This window comes from Hippocampus guttulatus, chromosome 3 (assembly GCF_054856545.1).
Source record: "Hippocampus guttulatus isolate MCC_2025c chromosome 3, RoL_Hgut_1.0, whole genome shotgun sequence".
NCBI lineage: Eukaryota > Metazoa > Chordata > Actinopteri > Syngnathiformes > Syngnathidae > Hippocampus > Hippocampus guttulatus.
Window position 1 is genome coordinate 21,135,096 of NC_141263.1, and position 26,104 is coordinate 21,161,199.

The window sequence follows — 26,104 nt, forward strand, 5'->3', positions numbered from 1 at the left end:
ACGTATAGTGCGTGTGTGCTTGACTTCTCCATGTGAGTGCACTGTCAATCATCCTACAAAATGCACAAACTGCATTCGGAGTACCAGTGGAAAAAACCCAAACAACACATGATGATGATGAAATGAACTTGAAATGTGACACTTCCTGACGTTTGCAATAAGAGAGCCAATTGCATCGAATGAAACAAGATCACATTCGTGGGCGGCAGGAATTTCCTGTTGCGCCTGACTCGAGGACACACGCGCACACACTCTTCGCTCACAAATCTGACTTTTTAACAGTCATCGGCTGCCCTCCGATCCACACACACACTCGCGAAAATGGCAACCAGGTGGGGAATCTGCAGCGCCGGCAAGATCAGTCACGACTTCATGGTGGCCCTAAAAACGCTGCCACCCGAGGACCACCAGGTATCAATACCACCGTGAGATGCTCAGAAACATCAGCGGATGGGGCTAATTTATAGTTTCGTTATTAATTTAATTTTTTTTAATCGTATGTTATTGTATGACTCGTTTTTTTTTTTTTTTGCTCCATCTACAGCACTTTGCAGACAGCGCTGGTTGTTTTAAAGTGCTCTATAAACACGGTTGAGCTGAGTTGAGAGTTGACAATACCAAGTGGGAGTTTAGACTATTGTCCGTGTGCATAATTTACTTCATCTGAAGCAAAAAAAAAAAAACGTTGTGCTCCCAGGCGGACTCTTGAGTTCTTGGCCACTTAAATCAATTGCAGCAATGTAAATTGTGGAGATGCGCTGAACGACGAAGCGAGGAGACGAATGCTAGTCCTTCCTCTTTGACTCTCCACACAAAACTGCTCACATTGCAAGCATGAAGCCACTGCCCTTTCATCTCTATTCCCAAGAAACTTCATTCTCTCACCCCTCCTTTAAGGGTGCAGGTTTCTGGTGAGTGTCTCGCCCTTATGGGTCAACACAAAGTCATATGTTTTAAGTATTAATGCTGGGGGGGGGGGGGGGGGGGTTGAAAAATAAATGTAAAATTTATGGATGACAATCGCAAATACAATAATACCACTAAAACAATAAGCTTCTACATATTGGTTCATTTACCGAAACTATTGTTTTATGTCTCTGTAATGTATATCATCATTGGCATGCAACATGCAGTGGATGCTCGTCAAATACATTTGTTCCGTTTTGTACATGCGCAGTATCTCAAATGTTACTGAAATTGAAATCGATCATATAAACATAAACAGAGAAGATAGAAAAACTATTCCGAATGATATTACAAAGTGCAGGACTGCACAGGCTGATGTTTGGACTGGATTGAAATCTCACTAATGGAGATTGCATGTCTTACAACATATGGAAGATGAAAAAGGTGCTAAGCAAAGTTTAATTATTTATTGGCCCAATAGATTGGAAGAGCTTATCTGCCTCACTGTAGAAAAGATTTCGGTTTGAAACTAGCCAGACGTGTTCCTAACCAACTGAGCTGAAGATCACCATTATTATCGTCTGAGTTTGCTTGTAATGCTTGGTTTGGAGCAGTGTTTATTTCCCCCCGATTTTTCTTTTGGAAATAGATCACATTTTACTATGAATGAAAACCCCAAAATCTGCCCGCTCCCCTTTTGAGAGTACAATCCCCAACGGGAAATAGACGGATGGATTTGAAGTACGGTACATTTTGACTTTCACTGACAGGCTGTGGCTGTGGCTGCCCGCAGCTTAGAGGATGCCAAGAAGTTTGGAAAAACACATGACATCCCTCGAGCGTACGGCAGCTACGAAGAGCTGGCCAAAGATCCCAACATCGGTCAGTGCTCAGGCCTGCTAGATCTATCTTGTGGTTTGTCTGCACGCGCTCCACTGAGTTGTCTGTGTGTTCAGATGTGGTGTACATCGGCACCATCCAGACCAACCACCTGAGCTCCTGTTTGCTCTTTCTGAATGCCAAAAAACCTGTCCTGTGTGAGAAGTCCCTGGCCATGACACCCAAGGAGGTGAAGGAGATCCTGGCTTGTGCCAAGAAGAACAACGTCTTCCTCATGGAGGTAATTGAAAAGCATGGTGATGCAGCAAGACCACTAAAGTTCAACTTTTTTTAAAATAAGGTCAACCATAATGTGACTGAAATACCACAGTGTCAAAACTGTCTGCACATATAAACAGAACAGCAACATAGAAAAAAAACAAGAAAGGTTTTTACAGGCAGTGTAAAAGAGGCTAAGGACTAATTATTTGAATTCCTTTGAGCAGGAGTCTCAAACTCAAACAGATTTTTGAGCAGCACAACTTTGTCTGTGCATTTTTGGGCCGAGACTTTGAGACCCCTGCCCTAGAGGTCCATGTTAAGTATGAAGATCTGAGACGTCATGCGCAAAACGTGCATGACATCCCATGCGTCGGCTATGAGTTCAAGTTCAAGTCATCTTTCTTGCCAAATGTGCTACATGTGCAACATACAGCACAGATGAAATTGCTTTCCTCTTTACCACTGGTGAGAGAGGAGCCGCTGCGGGTGCCCGCACCTCCATCAAAAGAACAGTTAACATAAAGTTAATCTGCTAAATTTCAAAGCTTCTTACCCCAAGTCATCTGGGAGACGCTCAAGCTGACCAACGGCCCTGGAGAAAATATTTAACTTTAATCTTTCTTTTCAAATGCTCACTGAGGTGAAGTCCCCCCCACCCAAAAAAAAAAAAAAAAAAAAAAAAATCAAAAAGACTTCCCTTACCGTACTTGAATGAATGTTTTCCAGGCCATTTGGGCTCGATTTTTCCCAGCCTACCGAGAGCTCCGGAGGCTGCTCGCCCAGGGAGAGATCGGTGAGGTGAAGATGGTCCGGTCGGAGTTTGGCCTTTCTGTGCTGCCTCTGCCGAGACTGGAGCTCAAGGAACTTGGCGGAGGAGCGCTGCTGGATATCGGTCTCTACCCGCTGCAGTTCACCTCAATGGTGTACGGTGGAGAGAAGCCAGAGAGCATCAAAACCGAAGGAGTCATTCTGCCTACTGGTAATGAAAAGGAAAAAAAAAAAAAACATTCGAATTGTGAAACACGTTTTCATATGTGAATGTTATTTCCAGGAGTGGACGAGACCTTAGTAGTCACTTTGAAGTATTCCAACAACCGGATGGCCGTGTTTACCAGCTCCTCAGGCCTGCACCTCCAAAACGATGCCATTGTGGTGGGCACCAAGGGGTTAATCCAGGTACGTTACAATGACTGCACTTGTGCCAATTTGCATGCAACCGCCTTCCTGTTTTCTATAAATGTCTCAGGTTACACAAAGCCACACTTGTCACCACTCACAGAGACTGGTGTTAAGCTTCTTTTGTTTGTTTTTAAATACCTTTATTTTATTTCTGTGTGACTCTCTTGCTCAGTTCCCATCTCACATGTGGTGTCCCGAAGTCATGATAGTAAATGGGAAGGAGACCAAGTACCCTCTCCCGGAGCCTCACTTGCCCCTCAACTTTGTTCATAGCACGGGGTTACGCTACGAGGCGGAAGAGGTCCGACAATGTTTGCTCAAAGGTACTACATCGCAGACGACAAAGCAAGGGTTGTAAGCGAGTTCTGTCAACATGAGCCCTACGTAATTTCTGGGAATCACTCAAAAACATTAGTTTTTAGTCCAGTGTTAAGTAACTATGTGCACATTTTGAGACGATTTTTCTTGTCATCCCAAAAATGTGGATCTGGTAGCATTTCAAGCAATATGAATTTTAACGTGGGGCATTTCAAGCAAACTCGGCTGACCAACTCGTGCTGATGAAATGCATGTTTATCGTAGTCAGAAGAATTTCCCAATATTAAAATCGGATCGGGAAACGGCCAACTACGAGTCCACTCCATGTGGCAAGACTACAAGACTCGATGTGTTGGTTAAAGTTGTCCTGTGTATTAAAACAAAACACAAATGAAAGTTACGCTGCAACATTATTCTACTAAATTTTTAGATTTAAAAAATATATATTGAATGTTTTTTTTTAAAATTCAAATAAGAACAAAATAACCCCTGCCCCCCCCCCCCCCCCCAACAAATGCCAGAACTCATTCCTCCCTTTACAAACTTAACTGCCTGAGTATGAGTAACACAGCAGCTTGTTGGTTGATGACTGCCCATCTTTTCTCCACTGCAGGAATGAAGGAGTGTCCCATTATGTCTCATGCAGACTCTCAGCTGCTGGCAGAACTCAAAGAGGCCATTCTTAAACAAGTTGGAGTGGTGTATGACTGAATTTTCCTTTTTGGAAAGTTTTATTTTAGGGGTGAATGTCTTGATTTCAAAATGAAGTTTACCCTTTTTAAGACTTTTTTTCCTTGGATGATTTGGAAAAAAAATGAGAGAGTCTTATGAAAATAAAGTACTTACAAAAAATATTTTTGGTACTTGCCTTTTTATTGATGAAATCCTGTCTGGTGACAACAACCAGCAACACATGACCTCTTCACACTCACATCGCTCAGTGTAACAATGAAAAGCTTGCCAAACGACAACTTTGGAGCAAAAAACCAAAAACAAAGAAAAGTTCCTCACTTTTGTTACCCATCATCCACTGAGGCCAACATCGCAACCCCCTTCAAAGTGCCATTTTCATTCTTTTTTTAAAGTGAGACTTTAAGTGCCAATTTAGACATATGATCAACTATATGCGAGAGACTCCATGACACATCTAACTTAAATACAGTAACCAGTTCCGACAGCAGACACCCATACTCTCAGGAGTTAGATAAAATACAACTGAAATTCCCAAACCCAAACACCATAATAGTCAAGTACAATAAACTGTGACAAACATTGAGGAGTAAGCTTAGGCGTGCTACACACAGTGAAAGCATAAAAGATGCTTCTTCCACACACTGACACGATGATCTGTATTGGGTGGCGTGGCAGGACGCCATTTTGTTCGCTTATACGGCCAGAAATGTTTCGTTAAGAAGAGGGTGCTCATGTTCATGCGGCGCCACCCAAACAAGTGTGGCGACGCGCAAGCACGAGGATCTGCCAATAGGTTGGGAGGATATCGTTTAATACAAGCATCTCGAGTGAATAAATACAGCAGCTTCTGTTTGAGGCGTGTCTCTCTGATTGGCTCTATGAAGACTGGTTTCTTGGAGGGAAATATCTCATGAAAGGAATGGACACAGGAAGTGAAAATTGCAAAACTACCACACGGAATGGTTGTCATGAGGTTTTGGTCTCAGATTACTGTTGTTTGATTGCCTATAATGTTTCATAGTTCACGCAGCAGCTGTTGGAAAGAATGGTGGAGTGTTAACAACAGAACAGGCCGAGATGGAGTGAATGGACCCTTGTTCAGGCAACCAGAACCACACGCATGGTGTTGGTGAAACCAGAGCCTGGACGCCAGCCGGTCAGGACGATGACGACATCACCCTCCTTGAAGAAGCCTCTCACCTTGCCTGGATTTTACACACAAGCACACGCAACCACAATGAGCCAACACAGCTCTGAGGAAACATCCAGAATATATCCTTGTGACGTGGACTGCATGGGTTATCGCTATCCAAAAGCGCCACTTGCTGTTACATTTGAGTACGGCATGTGAACAACTGAATTCGACTGAATTCACAACACAGCTTTTTTTGTGTAATCTTGAGTAGGGTTCTGGGACTTTTCAAAATTGGAAACTTCCCATGGGAATTAACAAATAGCGGCTCACGGTTAAAGATACATGGAGATCATTTAAATATTGTTGTTGAAAATACTCCTCCTGACGAAAACAACTCGATTTCATATAAACACATATTATGCAGCAAGGGGCTCCACTGCACACCCACATTTCCTGGTTTTGGAACAGCAAGACAGAGCTGCCAGCCAGCCAGCCGTCACCAAAGTCATAAAAATACAGCATATACAACAACCATAATAGTGTTTTGCAATAATGGTTAGTCATACGGACTAATGGATGAAGCTTGGGTAAACATTTTCGCAAGGAAAAATAACACTTGCCAGGTCTCAAAAAAAAACAATAGCCGAGACTGGCTGTGAAATGTTACGCACAACCCCACATGCTGCGAGAGGCTTCAACAGTTCAGTTGATGCCACCACGCATTACATCCAGCGCCTGTTGTAATGAAAAAGCAACAATGCGCCATTACAACAGTTTTTTCCCCCAAGTTATTCCCATGACTTGCCTCTTTTTCTTCAGATATTTAGTGCCACCACATAATTGTGCAGCCCTAGGCACCCATGAATTTCATGACACCAACTGATGGGGCAATCAATTCAGGCTGCTTCAGAAATTCATTAAAAACTACAGCTGGTCCTTGACTTATGACCGACTTTCGTCCCTGCGGCACTGACATAACCTGAATTTGTAAATTGAAACGCACCGTAGTCTAACACTAACCTCCACTAAAGCAGTAATAAAGTCATAATTGCCGTAAATATTTTCATTCGAAACACTTCGAGGCTACTGTGCTAGTTTATACTGACAATGTGAATGTTATCTCAGAGCTTCAGGCTCCACTATGTTCCACTCTTGCATAGCTAACATATGAAATGCATCTCAGGGATAACCAACACTAAAGCAAAGCTTTACCCATATCCATGGCAAAGTTGACACGCATGTCGACATCCTCGGCCCAGACATCATGGGCGGGAGTGGTGTAGAGGACCGGAAAGATGCCACGGTACAGGTGAGCTTGGCGAGCAGTCTGGGCATTACGGGTTACGGCCAGGATGGGGGCGCGAGGCCTGTACCTGGAGATAAGGTGGGCAGACCTGCAAAACAAAAAACAATAAAAAATATACTGGAGGTAAGCATATTTCAAAAATAACAATACTGTTCAGTTGTAAGTATAAGAAAATGCCACTTTTCCATTGTACAGCACTGGCTCAGTTCTACATGCCTCAGTTTTCCCACTTTAAAATAATATCGTATGAAACCATGAAAAACAAGTTTCACTGAACGCTTCTGACAATGGTGGCCTGCATTAACTTCTTGGTCAGGAGAAACACATTTTATCCAAGAGGAGACTGTGGGTAGCAAAGTGGAAACTGTGGAGTCTCCTTTTTTTTTTTTTTTTGGTGGTGGGACAAAATACCAAGCTAAAAGGCACAGAAACATGGTAAGTTTAATTTTGTAATTACTACCCTGATTATGCTTATTTGTTACGATTTATTACAATGAGCGACCAGCAGTGCTTTACATGCCTCATACGGCATCGACCAGGGACTTTCAAGTCAATACTGAGTTGCGCCATGTCGATTGGTGAACAAATTGCAGTGGAAAAGCAGCATTTTCGAACACAAGGAGTGCCGAGGCACAGAAACATGGTAAGTTTAATTTTGTAATTACTACCCTGATTATGCTTATTTGTTACGATTTATTACAATGAGCGACCAGCAGTGCTTTACATGCCTCATACGGCATCGACCAGGGACTTTCAAGTCAATACTGAGTTGCGCCATGTCGATTGGTGAACAAATTGCAGTGGAAAAGCAGCATTTTCGAACACAAGGAGTGCCTTAAAGCACAAATTTCCAAACGTGAACTTGCTGTCAATTGCTGTCCTCTCTCACCTACATCACGGTGCAATCATTCATTCTCACACACACGCGCACACGCAGTATATGGACAACTAGTTCATATAGTGTACTTACCAGAGATGACAAGGCACAGCCCCATGTCTTACCTCCCAGTCTTGGTGAGAACAATAATTGCACTAGCGCAGCACTTGAAAGACGACTCCACGGCTCCGACAGCCGCCACCTCGGACGGATCTCTTGTCAGGTGGGAGTGTCGCCTCAGCTCCTCAAACAGCTTCCTGTGGAAAGTGGCTGCTTCTGCCTCGCGGGCGATCTAAGCCAGCCCCGGGGGAACCAATTGAGGAAGGAGTGGTGGTTACTTACTATCACAGACACACGTCATTCACACATCTGGGAAGGGCTTGAAATCAACCCATCAAGTCTTCCTGGTTGATATATCAGCTTAAGTGTGTTTAAATAGACCTTTGCATAAGGTTTGCAAAAAGAAATATCTATTTATATAAGTGGGAAGGTACTTCCAGGTGGCAGAATGCAAAAAAACTTGTTTGAGGTTGCAGTGCCAGATAGTTCTTTTTTTCCCCCTGCCAAAGTTCCTTAAAAATATATATCTTAGCCTGTGGGTGAGGAGTGAATGTCAAATAGTTGTAAAAGCAAAACTGCCTAGTGGCATAATATCCACTTCTAAAGGAACAGACGGTTGTTTTTTTGTTTCTTTGATGAATTTAGCAAAACTTAACAGCTAGCTTGCCAACCAACAGGGCTACTTTAGTTAGTGCTAATGAAAGCTAGCATCTGCCCAGTTCGGAAAACAAATAAGTACAATTAAGGTTCAGGCCCAGCTAACAAACAGATCCGTTATTTAAAAAAATAAATAAATAAATAAATAAATATAGAGAGAGAGAGAGAGAGAGAGAGAGCGCGCGCGGCCCGGTAGTCCAGTGGTTAGCACGTCGGCTTCACAGTGCAGAGGTACCGGGTTCGATTCCAGCTCCGGCCTCCCTGTGTGGAGTTTGCATGTTCTCCCCGGGCCTGCGTGGGTTTTCTCCGGGTGCTCCGGTTTCCTCCCACATTCCAAAAAACATCCATGTCAGGCTGATTGGACGCTCTAAATTGTCCCTAGGTGTGAGTGTGGGCGTGGATGGTTATTCGTCTCTGTGTGCCCTGCGATTGGCTGGCAACTGATTCAGGGTGTCCCCCGTCTACTACCCGGAGATGGCTGGGATAGGCTCCAGCACCCCCCGCGACCCTAGTGAGGATCAAGCGGTTCGGAAAATGGATGGATGGATATATATATAGAGAGAGAGAGAGAGAGAGATATTGCATTGGTGTTCCATCATCACTGCAGGTTTTGTTTGAATAAATGCTTAAACGGAGTAGTTTACAGTGCATTATCAATTTCACCGTCCAAAGACCACATCTGTACCATTAAGTGAATGGTCGATACTTGTTAATTTTGTCGATACTTTCCCCTCCGAACAATTTAGGTTACCTCACAAAACATCCGTCATCCATTAAAACTTGAGTGGGAGAGAAGACTGCTACAATGATCACTGAAGCCATTTACCTTGGTCACTTTTATACATTTTATGTTTTCTTTACGAGTATTACCATGGGGGCTTCTGCTACCTGGAAGTACACGTGACATCATGTTGAAAAGGTCAACTAATATGAACAAAACCAACCAGCAGATTTGTGAATGTGATTGCCAGCCTGTCCCCAAGTTTCCACCAGTTCCTGTCTGGCCCTAACTCTTCCTCTCATCGCCGACACGAGCGCCGCAACCGACGAGGACAATTGCCCTACCTTCCGGAGCCCGTGAGCACAATGATGGCTGAGGCCAAACTCTTAAAGGAGGCCTCGACGGCGCCAATGGCGATGGCCTCGGCGGGGTCTTTGCAGTGCGGCGTGGATCGACGCAGGTCCTCAAACACCTGACGGTGAAACATTGCTGCCTCGGCTTCGCGAGCAATCTGGCAAGCGAGCGAGGGCAGGATGCAACGAGCAAGGAGCAAACCACCACCACACACAGGTAGGACAATGAAGATAGATGAATTTAAATAATAATAATGATAATAATAATAAAGGGAATGTGTGTGCAGTGGGGGGGGGAGAGAGAGAGACAGTAGACAATAACTTACAACAACAAAATAAAAAATCACCACAAACCTTTGCTTGATTCATTATATGGGGCTCTAGAAACCTATGGCTCTAAAGCAAAAGTACATGCTCACACAAGCAGTAAGTAGTGTGATTCAGATGATCAAAAAGGCAGCCGCCTAAAAGGTGGGGCAGGTTGAAAGCTTCATAATTCTTAAAACCACATGCCCATGCAATTATGGAGGATACAGTATATCGGGATTGGAGATGAATAAAAGGACTGTTTGGGGGGGGGGGGGGGCTCTATCATTCAAGGAGAATAGAAACTGCTGCATCACTCAGCATTTGAAATGAAGTGATGGATGGTGACAGTAAATAATTACATTTGCTACAATTTGAAGCACTGGAGATTTTACAGCGGTAAGCTGCAAACAGTGCACGTTAAAAAGGCGCACGCAATTTGCTTCTGTCCAAGATGTGTCTTCCATCCATCTATTTTCCATAATGCCTGTCCTCATTTGGGTGGCAGGAGAGTTGGAGCCTATCCCAGTTGACTTTGGCTACATAAACCCTGCACAAGCCAACACCCAATTGTAGGGCCGATAGTAATAAACAAGCATTCAAAATCTCCCTGACACAATGAATAATTTAGAACTGAACTGCATGTTTTTGAAATGCGGCAGGATGCCGGAATACCCAGAGAAAAGCAACAACAACATGCAAACCTAGCACAGGGGCCAGAGCCAAACAGACCCAGAACCACAAAACTGTCAGGCAGCCGAGGTAACCAATAGTCAACTTTGCTGGCCTGTATGAATATTAATATAGTAGACTGTATTAATGATGTAAATAACACACGTGCTAGCAGAATTTGAGTCTGTTAGAGGAATCTACGAACAGAATGACATCATGTTTAAAGTTCCATTTAATTTGGGCCTGTCTAGACAGGTTGTGTATTTAGTGCCCCCAAATGTCTATGCGCAAGGGTGTCGGCCCGAGTGCTCTTTGAAGTATAGCTTGGGAGGAAACAGTTTAGGAATGAAGTGTTTTAGAACACCAAAAGACGGTTTGGGAACTGGGAATAAGGCCCAGGCGAACATTTGTCATCTGTGAAGTCTGCGACTTGCTTATTCGTGGGAGAAAGGTGTCAGAGTACCTGTGGTTCAAAGCTTAAACAAAGTTAATCAAATCGCCACCGAGGGGCCAGACTGGGGGCGTGGTATGCAAATATCGGGGGCAGTGTTTTTTTTTTTTTGTATTTCGCATATGTAAGCAAAAAAAGACCGACGAGGAGCACGAGGAACTTTGAGTGTGATTGTGGAGCAACTGCCGTCGTTCGCTCTGGGAAATCGTACTCCTGTCGGCTGCATCAACAATCTTCCCTGAGTCGAGTTCTTTTGTTTAAACTTGTCCGGGTATAACTCTGGCAGGCTGTTATTGTTATCTGGAAATATGTGACAATCCCTAAAAAAACTGAAATTAATATAATTCCATAAGGCAAAGGATATAATTTGTGAAATGAAAGCTGAAAGCCTACACTTGATTGTTTCAAATCCACTGAGGGTCATGTATAAAAAGGTCGAATTATGAATACCTGAGGACAGACCTACGTGTATGATGCTGCATTCATGAACATGTTTAAGCTGTCCCTATTACTGACCTTCATTTTAGATTAAAAAAAAAAGACAATCATGCGAGACAAGATTTCAATTAGTAAGAGGGGTTAATTGTTATAGAGGAGTTAACTGTGTTGGTTCAAGTCTTCCTTTGATGTGAACTGACCATGTGTTGAGTGCGCACAGCCTCCAGAGGGTAGTCTCCCTTGGCAGTCTCGCCGCTCAGCATGATGCAGTCGGCCCCGTCCAGCACAGCGTTGGCGACGTCGCTGCCCTCGGCGCGCGTGGGTCGCGGCTTCTTGATCATGCTCTCCAGCATCTGAAGACAAATCATTTGACAGGTTTAATTATTAAAAAAAACCCCAAAACAAACAAAAAAAACCCCTACTGTAATAACATAACAGAGCACACATGGATGCACAAGAAATGTTACAGCACTGACTGAATAGGCATTCAAACATCTGACCTGAGTGGCACAGGTGATTGGCTTGCCGGCTCTGTTGCATCGGCCAATCATCATCTTTTGGGCTACGAAGACTTTTTCGGTGGGGATCTCAATACCAAGGTCACCACGGGCAACCATGATGCCATCACTGGCCTCCATGATCTCATCGAACCTGAGGACGACACAAAATGGCAATTAGACAAAAACGTCAGAAGATGGCGTAGTTTGCCTTTCGGGTGTAGTGTCACTACAAGGCCACCAGGGCGCAACATGTTCACATCACTGGATGTTCAGAATGACAACTCGCTAATCAGATATTTGAACAACACAACCATGCCTTAACTTGATAGCACACACCTGCGCACGCCCTCGTGGTTCTCCAGCTTGCTGATGATCTTGATGTTCTTGCCTTTCTCGCCGAGCACAGCTCTGACTGCGTGGACGTCGTCGGCCTTGCGGATGAAGGAGGCGAACACCATGTCCACGCCCTGCTCCACGCCAAATGTCAAGTCCTGGATGTCCTTGTCGGAGACGGCGGGCAAGTCCACGGCGGCGCCAGGCAGGTTGACGCCTTTCTTGCTGCCCAGGGTGCCGCCGTTCTCAATCTCACACATGAGGAAATCAGGGCCTGAGACAACGGCGAGTTCATGAAATAGGACGAAGTTCTCCAAGGAGTTGTGATAAGATCTGCATCTAATTGATGTCCATAGTTGGTTACTTTCCAATGTGACATGGCTATAACTACAGTTCTGTCAAAAGTATACTGACAATCAAAGCACTTGTTCTGTTTTTTAATATACTGAGATTGATATGATGACAAATCTATACTGTAAGCCAAATGTATATTCCATATACCTGGTATATTGTTTACACCCCATGTCAGTACTTTTCCATTTACATACATTTTCACATTGCGTCTGTTGAATGCATTTGGTTTTTAAAAATATGAACAAATCTTACCAATCTCCTTGACCTGCAGAGATATGAGCCCATCATCAATGTAGATATTGCTGCCGGGTTCTACGACTTTGGTGATATTCTTGTAGTCGAGCCACAGGATCTCTTCGCTGCATTTCTCCTGGTAGCTGTCATCCAAGGTGATCTTGATCGTTTTGCCCTTCTTCAGCTCTACCTCAGCCGTGCCGCTCTGTTAAAACCAAACAGTTCAAGTCCTCAGTGCCACTGGTGTGTTTTTCGAGTTGAGTTGCCAACCAACAAGGCCGTTCGGCATCACTGTACTCACTCCCTGGATGAGGCCAGTTCTGATCTCTGGCCCTTTGGTGTCCAGGGCGATTCCGATTGGCCGGTATTGGATGCTACCTGGCTCAAAGCTCTCACATGCCTCACGCACATTCTTGATGGTCTCAGCATGGTACTACGGGGAAAAAGTTCCAACGTGAACTAATCATCAAAGGCAGACATGTTTTTTTGAACATAGTTGTAAATGTTCCTTGCTTGGCTCTCGACGAAGGCGGACGCTTTTGCTTTCTGCGCTGTCCCCCACCCCACCCCCACCCTTCCCTGCTCGCCACTCAGTCCTTGTGCTGTCTTTTGTCTGACTTTTCCTAGCCTCCTGTTGTATTTTCATCCTAAAAACAAACATGGAATTGGTTGGCTGGTCTCTCGATGCCATCAACAACATTTTCTCGATGAGAAGAGCAGGCAGTGGGGAGCCTACTTGCCCCTCGGGGACCTTTGCTGCTGGGTCCACCCTAGATCCTTGGAGGAAGCGGAGAATGGTGTGCCTGTCAACACTGTCCGTTGAGGATTTGGACGACATCTACATTTTCGGCCTTCCGATAACAGGTATGCTGCTGTTTGGTGTGAGCAGTTTCCTGATCTATCGAAAATTCAACCGACGGGAGCGGCTCTATTGGACGAGGCTGCCGGTCTAAGGATGGCATAACGCGGATGTCCAACACTCAGACTCAGACTGTGCTCAACCACAAACTGTTGCGGGTTTGGAGCGTCACAGCAGGATGGACAACAACTTGGAGAAAACTGGAATCCGTCTTCAATTACTGACTGAAATCATGGATTTGGCTGATCGACGCCACTAAAGAGACATAAGCCACGGACTCAAGGCTGTCTTAAATTCTTGGGCAGCCTGCTACCAAAACAACATCTGCTATCTCGACCTTCCCCTGATGAAAATATGCACGGAAGCTAGTCCCCCACCATCACCCCCTCCCTCATACATTCCCTTGATTCACCGTCTTCATTGTTTATGTGTTGTGACCTGTTGTAACTGTCATATGCTTGTGCAGGAGTTTTTTTGCCTCACTCAAATTATCCTCAAAATGAGGGTAGTTCGAGCGTGGGTTTTTTTCTCCCTCTCTCCCTCCCCTGTGGTTTCTTTCTGACCTTCGGGTTGAGTGAACGCTGGCGCGTTTTGGCTGCCGCTGCTCAACCCGTATTGTTTTGTGTTTTTTGTTATTGTAAAGTGTCCTTGGGTGTCTTGAAAGGCGCTTATAAATAAAATGTATTATTATTATTATAAAACACACAAACTGCGGCAATCAAAATACATGCTGCATGAGTAATGACTGCCACGGTGCGGTCATTAACCTTTTTCCACCACACCCTTCTAAACGTGCAGTACAACTATGAACAGTCTGTTGATGCTGTGGTAAATGAGGTTAGAAAACCCCCCCCCCGTCTTAATTCCAGTTTATAAAACACCTGTCTGAGATGTCTCCTGTTAATTCTCCAGCAGCACCAACCCCTTGTAATGTCAGGAGAATAACTGAGGAAGATGTTCCACCAGCTGACCGTTAATTGTCTCATGTTTAATTCAGAAATACCGAGTCAAAGGCGGCTAACTCTAGAGCAACTTGTTAATAAAACAAAGAGAACAGGGTTAGAACAGAAATCGGTCTGTGTGTCTCTCAGAATTTGTCTTCACAGTGCAACAAATGAACAATTTGTGCAACAAACCTGTTGTAGTTGAGGCCGAAACAAAAAAGCTAACCCAACCCTTCAAATGTGAATGCTTAAAGGACCCACCCAACATTCTGGAAACATTTTCAAAGAAATGAAGAGAAGGTTGAGTACACAGGAAATAGTTTTATGTACTATCATTAACCGTGCATATTTACACTTGCATGGCACTTAAGAATGTTCAAACACCTTAAAACATTGTTGTACATTGTCAACTGAAACAGACTCATTCAATTTTCTTTATTTCCTATGAAAGAGGCAAATTGCATTCAACCAGTCCCCGTGTTTGTTCATTTAGTTGTGTTGAAAAATATTCCGATTTTTTCACAGTTTCTAATTTAAATAGTTGCGTGAAGGTTTATTTTAAAAGAAAAAAAAAGGTCTTGTATAAGCCTGTCCTCTTCCAGTCAACCATTTTGGAAACAACACCATTGTAGGATGCCCGTCAGGAACAGGGAGCTGTGATTGCATTTCCTGCTAAACATGTTCATAAGGTTGCAAAATTTGTAGGGGGAAGATGCAAGAGGCTCCACTTGCACAGGTATCAAACTCAGATTTGGACCGCACCTAATTCAAATGATCAGGATCCAAAGTGTTATTTCTCAAAATAAGTCATGTAAATGTTTAAAAAAAATCATGAAAGGGCAAAGCTTTGCAAAGGTTTGTGCTAGGTCGGTTCCCAGACAAGTCGGATGCACACGAAGCTCGTTTTGAAGCTTGTTTGCAGTTTCTTACGTGTCACAAAAGGGAGTCCATAGTTTTTTTTTTTTTTTAAACACAACTCTTCACATACATATTCAAACTACAAAAATGACTGACTGTGAGTATGTGATTTGCTTCATTGTACCAAATACCAATCTGTATGTTTGCTCTTGCTTTCACCTTGAACAGTCTGTTCCTGGCTGCATCATATCCACCTGAATAAGATTATATGATGAAGTTGATAATCTGTCTTGCCTGTTTGTTTTTAAAGTTACCGTATTGTCGTTCAACATAAATACATGCCGGTTTACGAGGAGCCATTGTATCCACAGATGTGCAATGTTTGCCAAGCTGCAAAAAGCAAATATTGCAAAAAAAATAAATAAAAAGGAACGGAAAGGAACACACCTGTGATAAGGACTGAAATGATTTGTACAGGTTGAACGTGATGGCCTTTCAGTGGCAGTTGGCCTCACCCTCGCTGGGTTCAAACATGCCAAAGAGGGAAGTGATAAAACTGCCCACCTCATGTGTGCCGTGTGAGAAGTTCAAGCGGGCGATGTTCATTCCGGACTTGATCATCTCCTTCAGCATGTCGACAGAACGAGAGGCTGGCCCTGAAGAAAAAGGAAAAATATGTTTGAAAAAAATAGAGTAGCGTGTCCAAAGAGCGATTTAAGTAATTCTGCTGATGATGCCAGTATTTTCTCAAACTTGTGGTGAAGCTGGTATGTTGCATCAGCCATTTACAGTTCCCCTAAAAAGTGCCATTTTATTCTTGACCGCTAGATGGTAGCATAGAAGTTACTTTCGGACAGTAAATTTGAAAGCTGAAGAATTCTCATCAGAAAGTCATCTGCAAGGCCTAATTTCACAATTTCATGTAATGCTCTGTAATCCTGCTTTTAAATGCTGCAGAAAGAAATACCAGTAGGTTCAATTAATGATGTACATATTTGGACATAATTATTGCTGCATATTATAAGATAAGATAAGAAAACCTTTATTAGTCTCGCAATGGAGAAATTCCCAATTCACAGCAGCAAAGTTATGAAAGGAAGAAGTAGAACAACAAAATATAGGAGCTGCTGGAAAGGCAGCCACTCTCGCGGTGCCATTTTGAAGTCAAAATAATCATCAATTATCATAGGTTTGTTACTTTTTGGGGGGGGGGGGGCGAGATTGTCCACATTTCTGTAAAAACAGTTATTACTTAGTATGGCAATGGTTTGGAATGCATTATTATTTTTAAATTACTGTATTGAAAAGTGAACCTAAAAAAGACAATGGATACAGGGATAACAACATGGCATTATAGTCTTCTAATTTACACAACATATTGTCCCACAACTTCACCATCACAATAGATAGAACCACTGTGTAGCTATGCAATACATAGACCCACCGATAGTGCAGATGATGCCAGTGTTGCGAGCTGTGGTGGGCTTGGAGTCGATGTCCAGCAGACACATGTGTTCCAGGAAGGTGTCGGCCATGGCGGCATTGAGCTGCTGCGTCTGGATGAAGGCAGAGCCCATGTCGACAAGCTTTGGCTGAGGCATGGCGATTATCTTGGAGTCTGGAGAGGTCCTGAGGGACAAAATGAAGGCACCGTTTTTTTTTTTTTGCTTGGAGTCATTGGGATACTTGGCTGGACACTTGAGCCGTTCTTGCAATAAGAGTTTATAACAAATGGCAATCACATAGTGTGCCATGAGCATCAAATCTGGGTTAAAGTCAGATATCTGTAATTCACCCACGAGGTTCGACAACTTACAGTCTCTAGAGTTCAGAAATGTGTGCTGTTGAGAAATTAGACAATGTTGAAATATAACAGGTACTGATAATAATGGAAAAAAACTGATAATAATAACAAAAAACCTGGTGAGCAAAATCCAATAAAAATGAAGGAGCTTGCTGATTCACCTATCAGCAAGCAAATCAGGTTCAAGCTTTTGTGAGGAAAAGTGTCAAGACTTCTAGCCCGGAAAGACTGAATTGTGCCATTCAAACAAACGTGGCATCATCAAATGAATAGTTTTCTTTGTACTCGCTAAGCCAACCAGTGTAATTAACCCAGAAATTTGTTTCAATTTCACTTCAATTGAACAAGTCAGGTTACATTTAATGCTGTCACAGCACCAAAATTCTGACTTAAATACGATACATGTAGAAAGTAACTCAATACTGTTACTGAAACGATACCAAGGAAAAATAAATAAAAAAAAAGTCATCTGTAAAAGCAGTGGTATCATAGAGTAGATGGGAAACACAGATCTTCAAATTATTTGTTGTTGGACAAATAGAAAATAATATGAGGTAGTAGAGCTGGAAAATCAATCAAAATGGAACCGCAATTTTGATTTTGGCTTCTCAGTTATAAAAACATTGAAATTAAAGAAAAATGATTACCGGTAATGTGCCGAACACCTGAGCGTGATTTAAATTTTTGTGTTGACACAGTTGCTGTCACTATCAAATGATTCGATCAATTAATCAGACATTTTATTTTGCATTTAAGGGTATCACAAAAACAAGTTGTCTCCGATTACTGTTCATTCACCAATTTTTGTTCTGCATTTGGTACTGTTTGGTGATTAAAAAAAACAAAACAAAAAACCCTCACAAGAGGGAGCTTGTACTCACCAACCTTTTGAAATTGATTTAGTTTCTGGTCCAGTCATTGTTGTCCTAAATAAGAGTAGAATGTTTGCAAAAGCCTTATTTTAATTAAACACAAAAGATAACATGCTTTCATAAAGGCATACAGAAATCAATGAAATATTCTTGTCAAGAGGCTGAAAATAGACGATTCAGACAATTTTAAGCCTTACATTATTATATTTGTAACATATCATTTGTTTTTAAATGGTGAGTGTGGTATCGCAGCACTTTTTTTTTTTACTACCGCTAAACCGTGCAGCGCTAGTTTCATTATTTTGAAAAAGAAAACGTAATTATTTTGCATAGTCTCTTTACCCCCACCAAAAACCCAAATACTTTACAAGGCGTGCACTTTCGACACCGACTGTAGACCAGACTGCGCATGTACAGTACACTCTGTTCTCCCCTTGCCACCCCACTGGGTTGCTCATGGCAACAATTCATTTGGACCCATTGACAAGACTCAGTTCACCATGCTTTTCCCAGGCAGATTATTCAATCTTTTAATTCAGGCATCCGCCTGTAACAAACACAAGCCTCAAGGTGTACTGAAAACAACAATAAAAAAAAAAGCCAGAAATATGTGCAGGGTGCATTGCATCCTCGCTTCTCTTTAACACCAACTCTTGTTGCATAACCTCACAAACAATGGCACATTACTCCCTTGTTGCCATCTAATTAAAATGGTCATGATGGGGGTTCCAGTCCTCAATCGTCTGCCTCCATAGTGCCTGCTGACTGATGATGTAACATTGGAGTGAATGGAGCAGAGCAGTTGGTGGCTGAGGAGAGCTGTACGTGCTCGCAGTCACATTCTGCTGTACCGCAGCAATACGAAGCGACGCAAGGGGAAGGCAGCGGAGTGGGCTGAGTCACAGGGAGCCTCCGCGACAACCATTTTTGTGTGCTTTGTCTTTTTATGAACACTGACAACCTCTCGACCACCAGGTCTGTGGCACAACACATTATTGTCATTCACAACATTCAAACCACCAACACATCCAGCGCAACTTGCTGCCAGGCGGGGATGTCATTGCGCTTTCGAGAACAAGTTGCAGCCTGAACCCCTAATAGTTGAATGAATGCCACTTAAAAGAAACACAACATTCACTGCACAGGTTCCTGGATGATACTACATCCAATGCTGCATATCCTCACTACCATACCGTGCTCAAATTGACCATTGGGTGCATACTGTCAGATCAATGAGCTTCACAGCGGCGTGGCACCTGTCACGCTGTTTTGGAGTCTGTGGGGGCGATTAAACGTAAAGTGGGGGGGGGGGGTATTCATTTTGTGCAGTGGCACCGTTTTTTTTTATTCAGTAAATCCTGCTTGCTGTTCTTATGGGGAAAACCAAACGGTTACACGAATGACAGTATTAGCCCTCCATGGGAGACATGGATCTCATGTTTGTTTCTTACAATGTCAGCTGAGTATCCTTCACTGGTAGTTTGGAGTCACCCTGACACAGATGCAAAGCTAATTTAAGAGCTGTCTGCTAATAATCCCCTCCAATCCCTTCCTGACTGGCTCCAGCTAGTGACATTCTGTTTTAAATGCTCTTGGTCACATGACCTCCTATCTTTCTAGATGCATGCTTTATCACTTTTTTGATAACTGCCCAAGTACAATCATGACCAGGAGTACTGCAATCAGGGTGCCGTGACATTTCCGACGGTGACACAACATATCCAAGATGGCTTGTATCATCCACTCCACCAACCTGTTCCATGCACTACATACCCCCAGTTGATGTTCCTGGTCCTCTTGGGGAGAATGAGGCAAGACACTGCCACGGATCTCCAGAGGCACCCCAATTTGTTGGAGCGCGCGACACATTGCAATGGCTGACTACACCCTGCAGTAGCAGGCCCTGCGCAACTGCCAGCCGAAGCATTCGTCCACGGTGACGACGCGTTCAGGAGCTCAAGAGTAATAAATCCTTCCGGTGATGATGAGGAAAAAGGGCAAAGAGAGCGCCAGCATTGACCGGGCCATCGCCATGACGTGACATTACGGCCGTACATGAGGCAGCCACCGCGAAAGTGCAGTCACTAAAATGTCACTGCCGGCCTTGAACATACAACACCCGCGGCCTAAAAACAGGCTAGGTCTAATAATAACATACAGCATACAGCGAGTGTTCGCAAAGCTGATATGCAGGACACAGAACTACTCACTCATTTGGGGTATGTTTCTATGGATTGGGCGATTGTGTGAAAATTACTTATCAATGACTTTATTGTTCTAATCAAGCTAAGTGCACAACTTGGTTACATTTGCCTGTGGCAACAAGTGCCATTCATTTGTGCCGAAGCAAACTAGCAAACACATTCTGAGTTTCAGAGTCTTCAGAAGACTGTATTTACCCCGCAAAAAAAAAGTCACAATTGCAGTTTTGAGTATTTACATGAAAATGGTTATCGCCTCCATGATACCCATTGTCAAAGGTTTTGCATTTTCCGGTTCTGCACATTTGCTCCAGGTTAAGGACACAGCAGGGCACCGAATGTCGTCTCATGCGGTTCTGTTTGTGCAAATCCAGTTAGTCTGCACTGGTAAAGGAGGAGGGAGGAGGCTTGGTGAGTTGTAGTGGGAAGGAACTGCAAATGAACAGATGTTAACTGTGCACCACACAACACAGTTCATGGCCAAGGGAGCCAAGAAACCAGAAAGTGCAGTTTTGTGGCATTACCTCCAGTTTTATTGGATTACCTGCGGGTAAAGTTTGAAGGAACATTTGAAGATTGTCAAACTAATGACATGTTCATGACTTAAACAATTTGCAGAAAGGGTGAGGCATGGACTTTGATGCCTTTGTCGCACTAATTCAGACAGATAAAGGTGAAAATCCAGAACCTAGCTAATTCTAGTGTAATTACTGAACGTACATGCTCAAGTTAACTTAAAAATGTAATTAGTTCCAAAAAGGTTTGTTTGAAAGCAGCTTTCCTACAAAGTGATTAGCCATTAAGCAGAATGTTCTTCCTTCTGCCAAAGATCAGATTAGTGAAACCAAGCACATTCTTTCTGACATTCGATTAATAATTAAAAAAATACATATTCCTTCTACAAACTTTAAAATTTTGTGTAACACAGTGTCCATTCAAAGTCAACCCATCAAAATCACCACACTCACTTGAAATGCATTGTGTTTTTCTGACCTTTTATACACATCTCTCTGAATGAATAGTTGTTGTTTTTGTGAAGTGAGTATGACCAAGTGTCTCAATTGTTTAAGAGCCAAAACACCATAAACATTGCAACCACCGGTCCTCGGAGTTGTGGCACCACTCTAAAACCATTGGGTTTCTACTATTTTTTCTAACACATCAGGTTTTTGAGAGAGAATTCTGCCTGCTGCTGAACCTAACCTTCAATTCATAAGAGTTAACAAATGCCGTATGTATTACTATATTATTATAATACAATCCAGTCAAATATTGACACACGCGACTGTTACCGAGTGACGTGTCTAAGGAACATAGCGGCCGATTATAATATTTTAAAATCGTTTTGAAAGTTATTAAATGTTGTCAATTGTTGTCATTAATTATACACAAAATGTTAACGTTTTACTCCTGCAAATTGCCCACATAGGCAAAGTATCCCTTGAACATACTGCTATTAATTGCAACATAAAAGCTATTTAAAAGACCTTACACGGGAGATTTGTGCTCTTCAACACATGCGCAGTCTTCAACACATGCACAGTCATCAATAGACTGACCGTCCTTGGAAGCCATTTCTAAGCAAACGACGAGTTGTATAATTGAACAATACAACGAGAGCAACTTTAGCCAGCAGTTATCAGGGTAATAGTGGGCGAGAGAACGTGACTACGGCGTAGTCTATGCGTCAAAAATCACGAATGCATCACTGCGTCATCCTGTCTCGCGTCTTTACCACTGTGAGCAAACCGACCAATCGGAGGCCGAGGAGACGTCAAGGCCGCGCCCACAACGGGAAGTATCTGCAAGCAAGTCGCCAAATAGGAACTTCTGCATACATCGCGGCCGATTACCATGTATTCTGAATTGAATTTTATCAACAAGTGATGTACATTGATTCAGACTAAAAGTAGAAAAATATTTTCAATGATATGCAGACCTTACAGCGTATCCGCCCACCAACATATTTATAATGACAACGTTGTCAGACGACATAGCACGGCGCGCAGCAATGTCAGACTCTCAAGATGGCTGTAAAGTTCAACACGTACGTCCACTTTCAACACAAATTGCAAAATGCGTGTTATTTGAGAAGATGACATTAGAAGACATATTTAGACATCCAGGCAATATATTTAACATATTTAAACACGCCAGCAAACGTGTCATGATGAGCAAAAATGCAACCGCATTTTAGAACGTACAGAATGTGTAAGAAAAAGTAACATTGTCGATAACACAAACTTGATTTCAGTCAAATGACGTAGCAAACGATCGTGAGGTTAGTTGAACCCACCTTATCTCAGAGTAGGACGCCCGAATTGATGTATCAGGCAGCACAGCAGCTCAAGGTGATCTCTCCGCTCCTCACTCCGCGGAACTACTTTATCGTGATGCTATGGTGTATCCCTCCGAGGTAGAAATCACGCTCGCATTGAAAGATAAACACCGACTTCGAATCTATTCCATCATATTATTGCTAGGTATTACACTCGTCCAATTGAGAACACTCTGATATTTTCGCGGTTTTTTTTCAATTGAACGCCAGGAAAATAAGGGTTAGCACGCGCTAGCGGAACGATACAATGGATATAGAGCTGAGATGGGGACGTGTGGTGCATTCAGCCAATCAGACTGCGGGAATTCCTCAGCAGCGCGTCGTCGTCACCATGTGACGCATGATGGCGAGTCGGAGCAAGTTTCCTCAAAATGTGCAGCATGATTTATGATTGTGTATCTATTGTAGTTGTTTTACAGGATAGTACTGACTGTTATATTTTAAGGACGACGCATCGCCTTGAGCATTGTAGTTTGTCAATACACGCTGTTTGAAGAGGTAAATATTCCAGCTGTGTAACATTTAGGAGACAAGACAAAAAAACGACTTTGTTTCACGCGATTTACACGACGCGTAGATTCAAATGTAACCTTTGTGGAGAAGATTACATGGGGCTGTGTGGTTTGGTACCAAACCTTAGGTAGATGGCTTCATCTAGCGTTCGAAAAATAGAATTGCACTATGGCGCCCATCGGTCACAATATAATGCAGGACCGTGCTGTACTCTCGTTTATTTCCACAGCTTTCTAACGCCTATAATGTTTCAAGTTACGTCATTGATGCCAAGAGAAGCTCGTATTTTTACAAACCCAACTCTAATTAAGTTGGTACGTTGTCTTCAACATAAATAAAGACAGAATACAATGACTTGCTAATCATTTTCAAACTATAATTGAACATTTTGTCCCCTACACATATATTATTTGTGCAATCAGGCCTTGCATGCAAAAAAATCGCAACACTAAATTACACTACATGGTTTTGAAGGTTTCACTTTCTTCTTCAAATTGAGCAGACAGTTGACAAGCGTAATCCTTTCAGCCTGTGGCCAGACTCCAATAGACACGATCTGAGATAACCAGGGCAAAGACAGATTAGCCCGATAGCCTTATCACTATTGTCTCCAATATACTGTATACCCAATGACAGTTGAACCTTTATTATCAATTCAATGTCATCAGTGGAATTTTTATATGGAAAAAAACTGGCCTTTCAAGTACCAATGGATGCATTTTATGAAACTACAGATAAGAAATACGATAACTGACCTTTATTAAACATGAAACCTGAGAGTTGGTCACAGCCAGGAAGCCGTGCCTATTTCATCCGATCAGCCAATCACAACCAATGAGAAGTGCAACATCATTCAAAGGCAGGCTTGCATTTGATGAACCGGTCGGTCACTCAGTCTCAATCCAGTTTGTATGTTGCCTTTCCTCATTAGGGTGTGCTGGTGCCTATCCTAGCTGCTTCGGGTGAGGGGCAGCGTGCTACTGGGTAGTCACCGGCCACGGGTCTTCCTTCCCACGTTTTTCTGTTCCTGTGGCTGTTAGGGATTTTGCTGTAATGACAACAAACTGTGTCTTCCACCTTGTGATATTTACAAATTACGAATCAAAACGACAACAAAGTTTGGGTTTCCCTGTCTGGCTTTCTGTAGATTAAGGAACATGAGTTGACTTGGGCCCAAAACAACAAACAGTGAGTCTTCCCCCTTGTGATATTTGCGAATTACCAATCAAAACGACAACAAAGTTTGAGTTTCCCTCTCTGGCTTTCTGTAGATTAAGGAACATTAGTTGACTTGGGCCCAAAACCATTTCCCTACCTTCAAATGTTTTCTGTCTGGACTTTAAAGTTAACTGCTCTGTATCTGAACTTTGAAATAAATTTCTCCGTATATGTCTGTGAAGTTAACCGCTTGGTTACTCACTCTCTTGTCACTGGAGCTGTCACAGCTGGTATGAAAAGTATTTTCCAACAATTATAGTGATTTGGTGTACAGTTTTGCGCTTGGAGTGATGTGAGATGAGGTTCATGATTGGTGAGGCACCCTCTCCTCTGGAGTTGGATATAGAAATAGGAACCATAATAGACAACTAGTGGATTTGTCAGTTTGGGCCTACATTGAAACCGATGTTGCAAATCAGGTTGAAGAGAATTTTGGATTGTTTTCAAAGCTTTTTATGATGCTTCAATCAATTCCGCACCACTCAACAATGCGACAGCAAGGAAAAGAATATTTGATATGAGGTCAAGTTCATTGTTGTAGTTTTTATTTAATTTTAAAATTATTTGGTCTTTCCTTGATATTTGATATGGCATGAAAGCCCCGATTCGAAAATCACCTATAGACGTCTTGGTGTTATAACTGTTGTTATTATTATTATTATTTGTTTTGTTTTTTACTACTGTACTCCTTTGAGCATTTTTTACTCTTCATATGCAGGAGAATGGACAGCAGAGGGTGGCACTGCCTCGCCTACCCTGACTGCAAATCCCTGCACCTTTCAAGGGCCGTTCTTCACACACAAATTAAAATAGAGCAGCAGCATCTACATCACCAAGAAGAATGAAATATGAAAATTATACACCTAAGACTGTTCGAAATAAAATGTAAAAATAAAAGTAAAACAACACTTTCTTTATTGCTTTGTAGCATAAGAAATATGTATGAGAATGACATACTTATCTCTGCTTTGTATGAACATAGAAATAACATTTCACTGGTGTCTTTGGAATCCTCTTTATCACCAAAACCATCACCCTCCACTCCCAAAAAAGGCATGTTTTTTTGAGCCATTAGCATTGCATTGTGAAAGAGAGCAAGACATTTTCAATACCTGAGACGTGTTGATCATTTGCAATTGTAACAGACCCCGATGGGGTTGGTAATGATTTGGGAACAAATACTGAACTGACCAAAATTTGAAAAAGGGTTGTTGGTTGTCGGCCTGAAAGCAGCTATATGGAAAAGATTCAATGCTGCATGCTCTGTATTCAATATCCATCCATCCATCCATTTTCCGAACCGCTTGATCCTCACTAGGGTCGCGGGGGGTGCTGGAGCCTATCCCAGCCGTCTCCGGGCAGTAGGCGGGGGACACCCTGAATCAGTTGCCAGCCAATCGCAGGGCACACAGAGACGAACAACCATCCACGCTCACATTCACACCTAGGGACAATTTAGAGCGTCCAATCAGCCTGCCATGCATGTTATTGGAATGTGGGAGGAAACCGGAGCACCCGGAGAAAACCCACACAGGCCCGGGGAGAACATGCAAACTCCACACAGGGAGGCCGGAGCTGGAATCGAACCCGGTACCTCTGCACTGTGAAGCCGACGTGCTAACCACTGGACTACCGGGCCGCCTTGTATTCAATATCAAATACGTATTAGGGGGAAAAAGGTAAACAATACTATTTATTTGAGCTCCCTAGTGCTGACTTGTCATGTTCAAATATTGTGTGCGCCAATACAGTAATATTGATTGTAGATTACTTGAACACACTCAACAGCAACAACATGATTACTCATCAGCAGACAATGACTGACATGCGCACAAGCCTTTCCACCCCCCTGCCCCCTCCTTTTTTTCATATTTATTTTATCCTTCCTCCTCAACAGCAACAG

At 42.9% G+C, this 26,104-nt stretch overlaps 2 protein-coding genes across 4 annotated transcripts; one reads left to right on the plus strand and one right to left on the minus strand.

Moving 5' to 3' along the window:
• The first annotated feature begins 182 nt into the window (after positions 1–182).
• Positions 183–4,358, plus strand: LOC147207841 (trans-1,2-dihydrobenzene-1,2-diol dehydrogenase-like). The gene is made up of 7 exons (XM_086107399.1): positions 183–411; positions 1,677–1,788; positions 1,863–2,026; positions 2,734–2,986; positions 3,059–3,183; positions 3,359–3,509; positions 4,118–4,358. The coding sequence occupies exons 1-7, from the start codon at positions 322–324 to the stop codon at positions 4,213–4,215; spliced, it is 993 nt and encodes a 330-aa protein (XP_085963525.1). The 5' UTR covers positions 183–321; the 3' UTR covers positions 4,216–4,358.
• Positions 4,357–22,596, minus strand: pkma (pyruvate kinase M1/2a). Of its 3 annotated transcripts, none has more exons than XM_086107396.1 (11): positions 22,429–22,596; positions 16,700–16,884; positions 15,820–15,911; positions 12,896–13,027; positions 12,613–12,799; positions 12,010–12,280; positions 11,674–11,824; positions 11,374–11,526; positions 9,298–9,464; positions 6,545–6,726; positions 4,357–5,402 (listed from the first exon to the last, which is right to left on the minus strand). In XM_086107396.1, exons 2-11 carry the CDS (start codon positions 16,854–16,856, stop codon positions 5,296–5,298), a joined length of 1,599 nt encoding a protein of 532 aa, XP_085963522.1. In that variant the 5' UTR covers positions 16,857–16,884; positions 22,429–22,596; the 3' UTR covers positions 4,357–5,295. The 3 variants fall into 3 exon arrangements, with proteins under 3 accessions (XP_085963522.1, XP_085963521.1, XP_085963520.1); XM_086107395.1 differs by lacking the exons at positions 9,298–9,464; positions 22,429–22,596 and adding exons at positions 7,641–7,807; positions 21,625–21,746; XM_086107394.1 differs by lacking the exon at positions 22,429–22,596 and adding an exon at positions 21,625–21,722.
• Between the last annotated feature and the right edge of the window lie 3,508 nt (positions 22,597–26,104).

Coding starts and splice junctions, on each gene's coding strand:
- LOC147207841 (XM_086107399.1), top strand. CDS start 322: ATGGCAACCAGGTGGGGAATCTGCAGCGCCGGCAAGATCAGTCACGAC. Junction 3,184..3,358: donor GCACCAAGGGGTTAATCCAG/GTACGTTACAAT, acceptor TCTCTTGCTCAG/TTCCCATCTCACATGTGGTG. Junction 3,510..4,117: donor CCGACAATGTTTGCTCAAAG/GTACTACATCGC, acceptor TCTCCACTGCAG/GAATGAAGGAGTGTCCCATT.
- pkma (XM_086107395.1), bottom strand. CDS start 21,707: ATGGCTTCCAAGGACGGTCAGTCTATTGATGACTGTGCATGTGTTGAA. Junction 12,281..12,612: donor TCTGCAGGTCAAGGAGATTG/GTAAGATTTGTT, acceptor CCGTTGTCTCAG/GCCCTGATTTCCTCATGTGT. Junction 7,808..11,373: donor CTGTGCGCACTCAACACATG/GTCAGTTCACAT, acceptor GGGCTGGCTTAG/ATCGCCCGCGAGGCAGAAGC.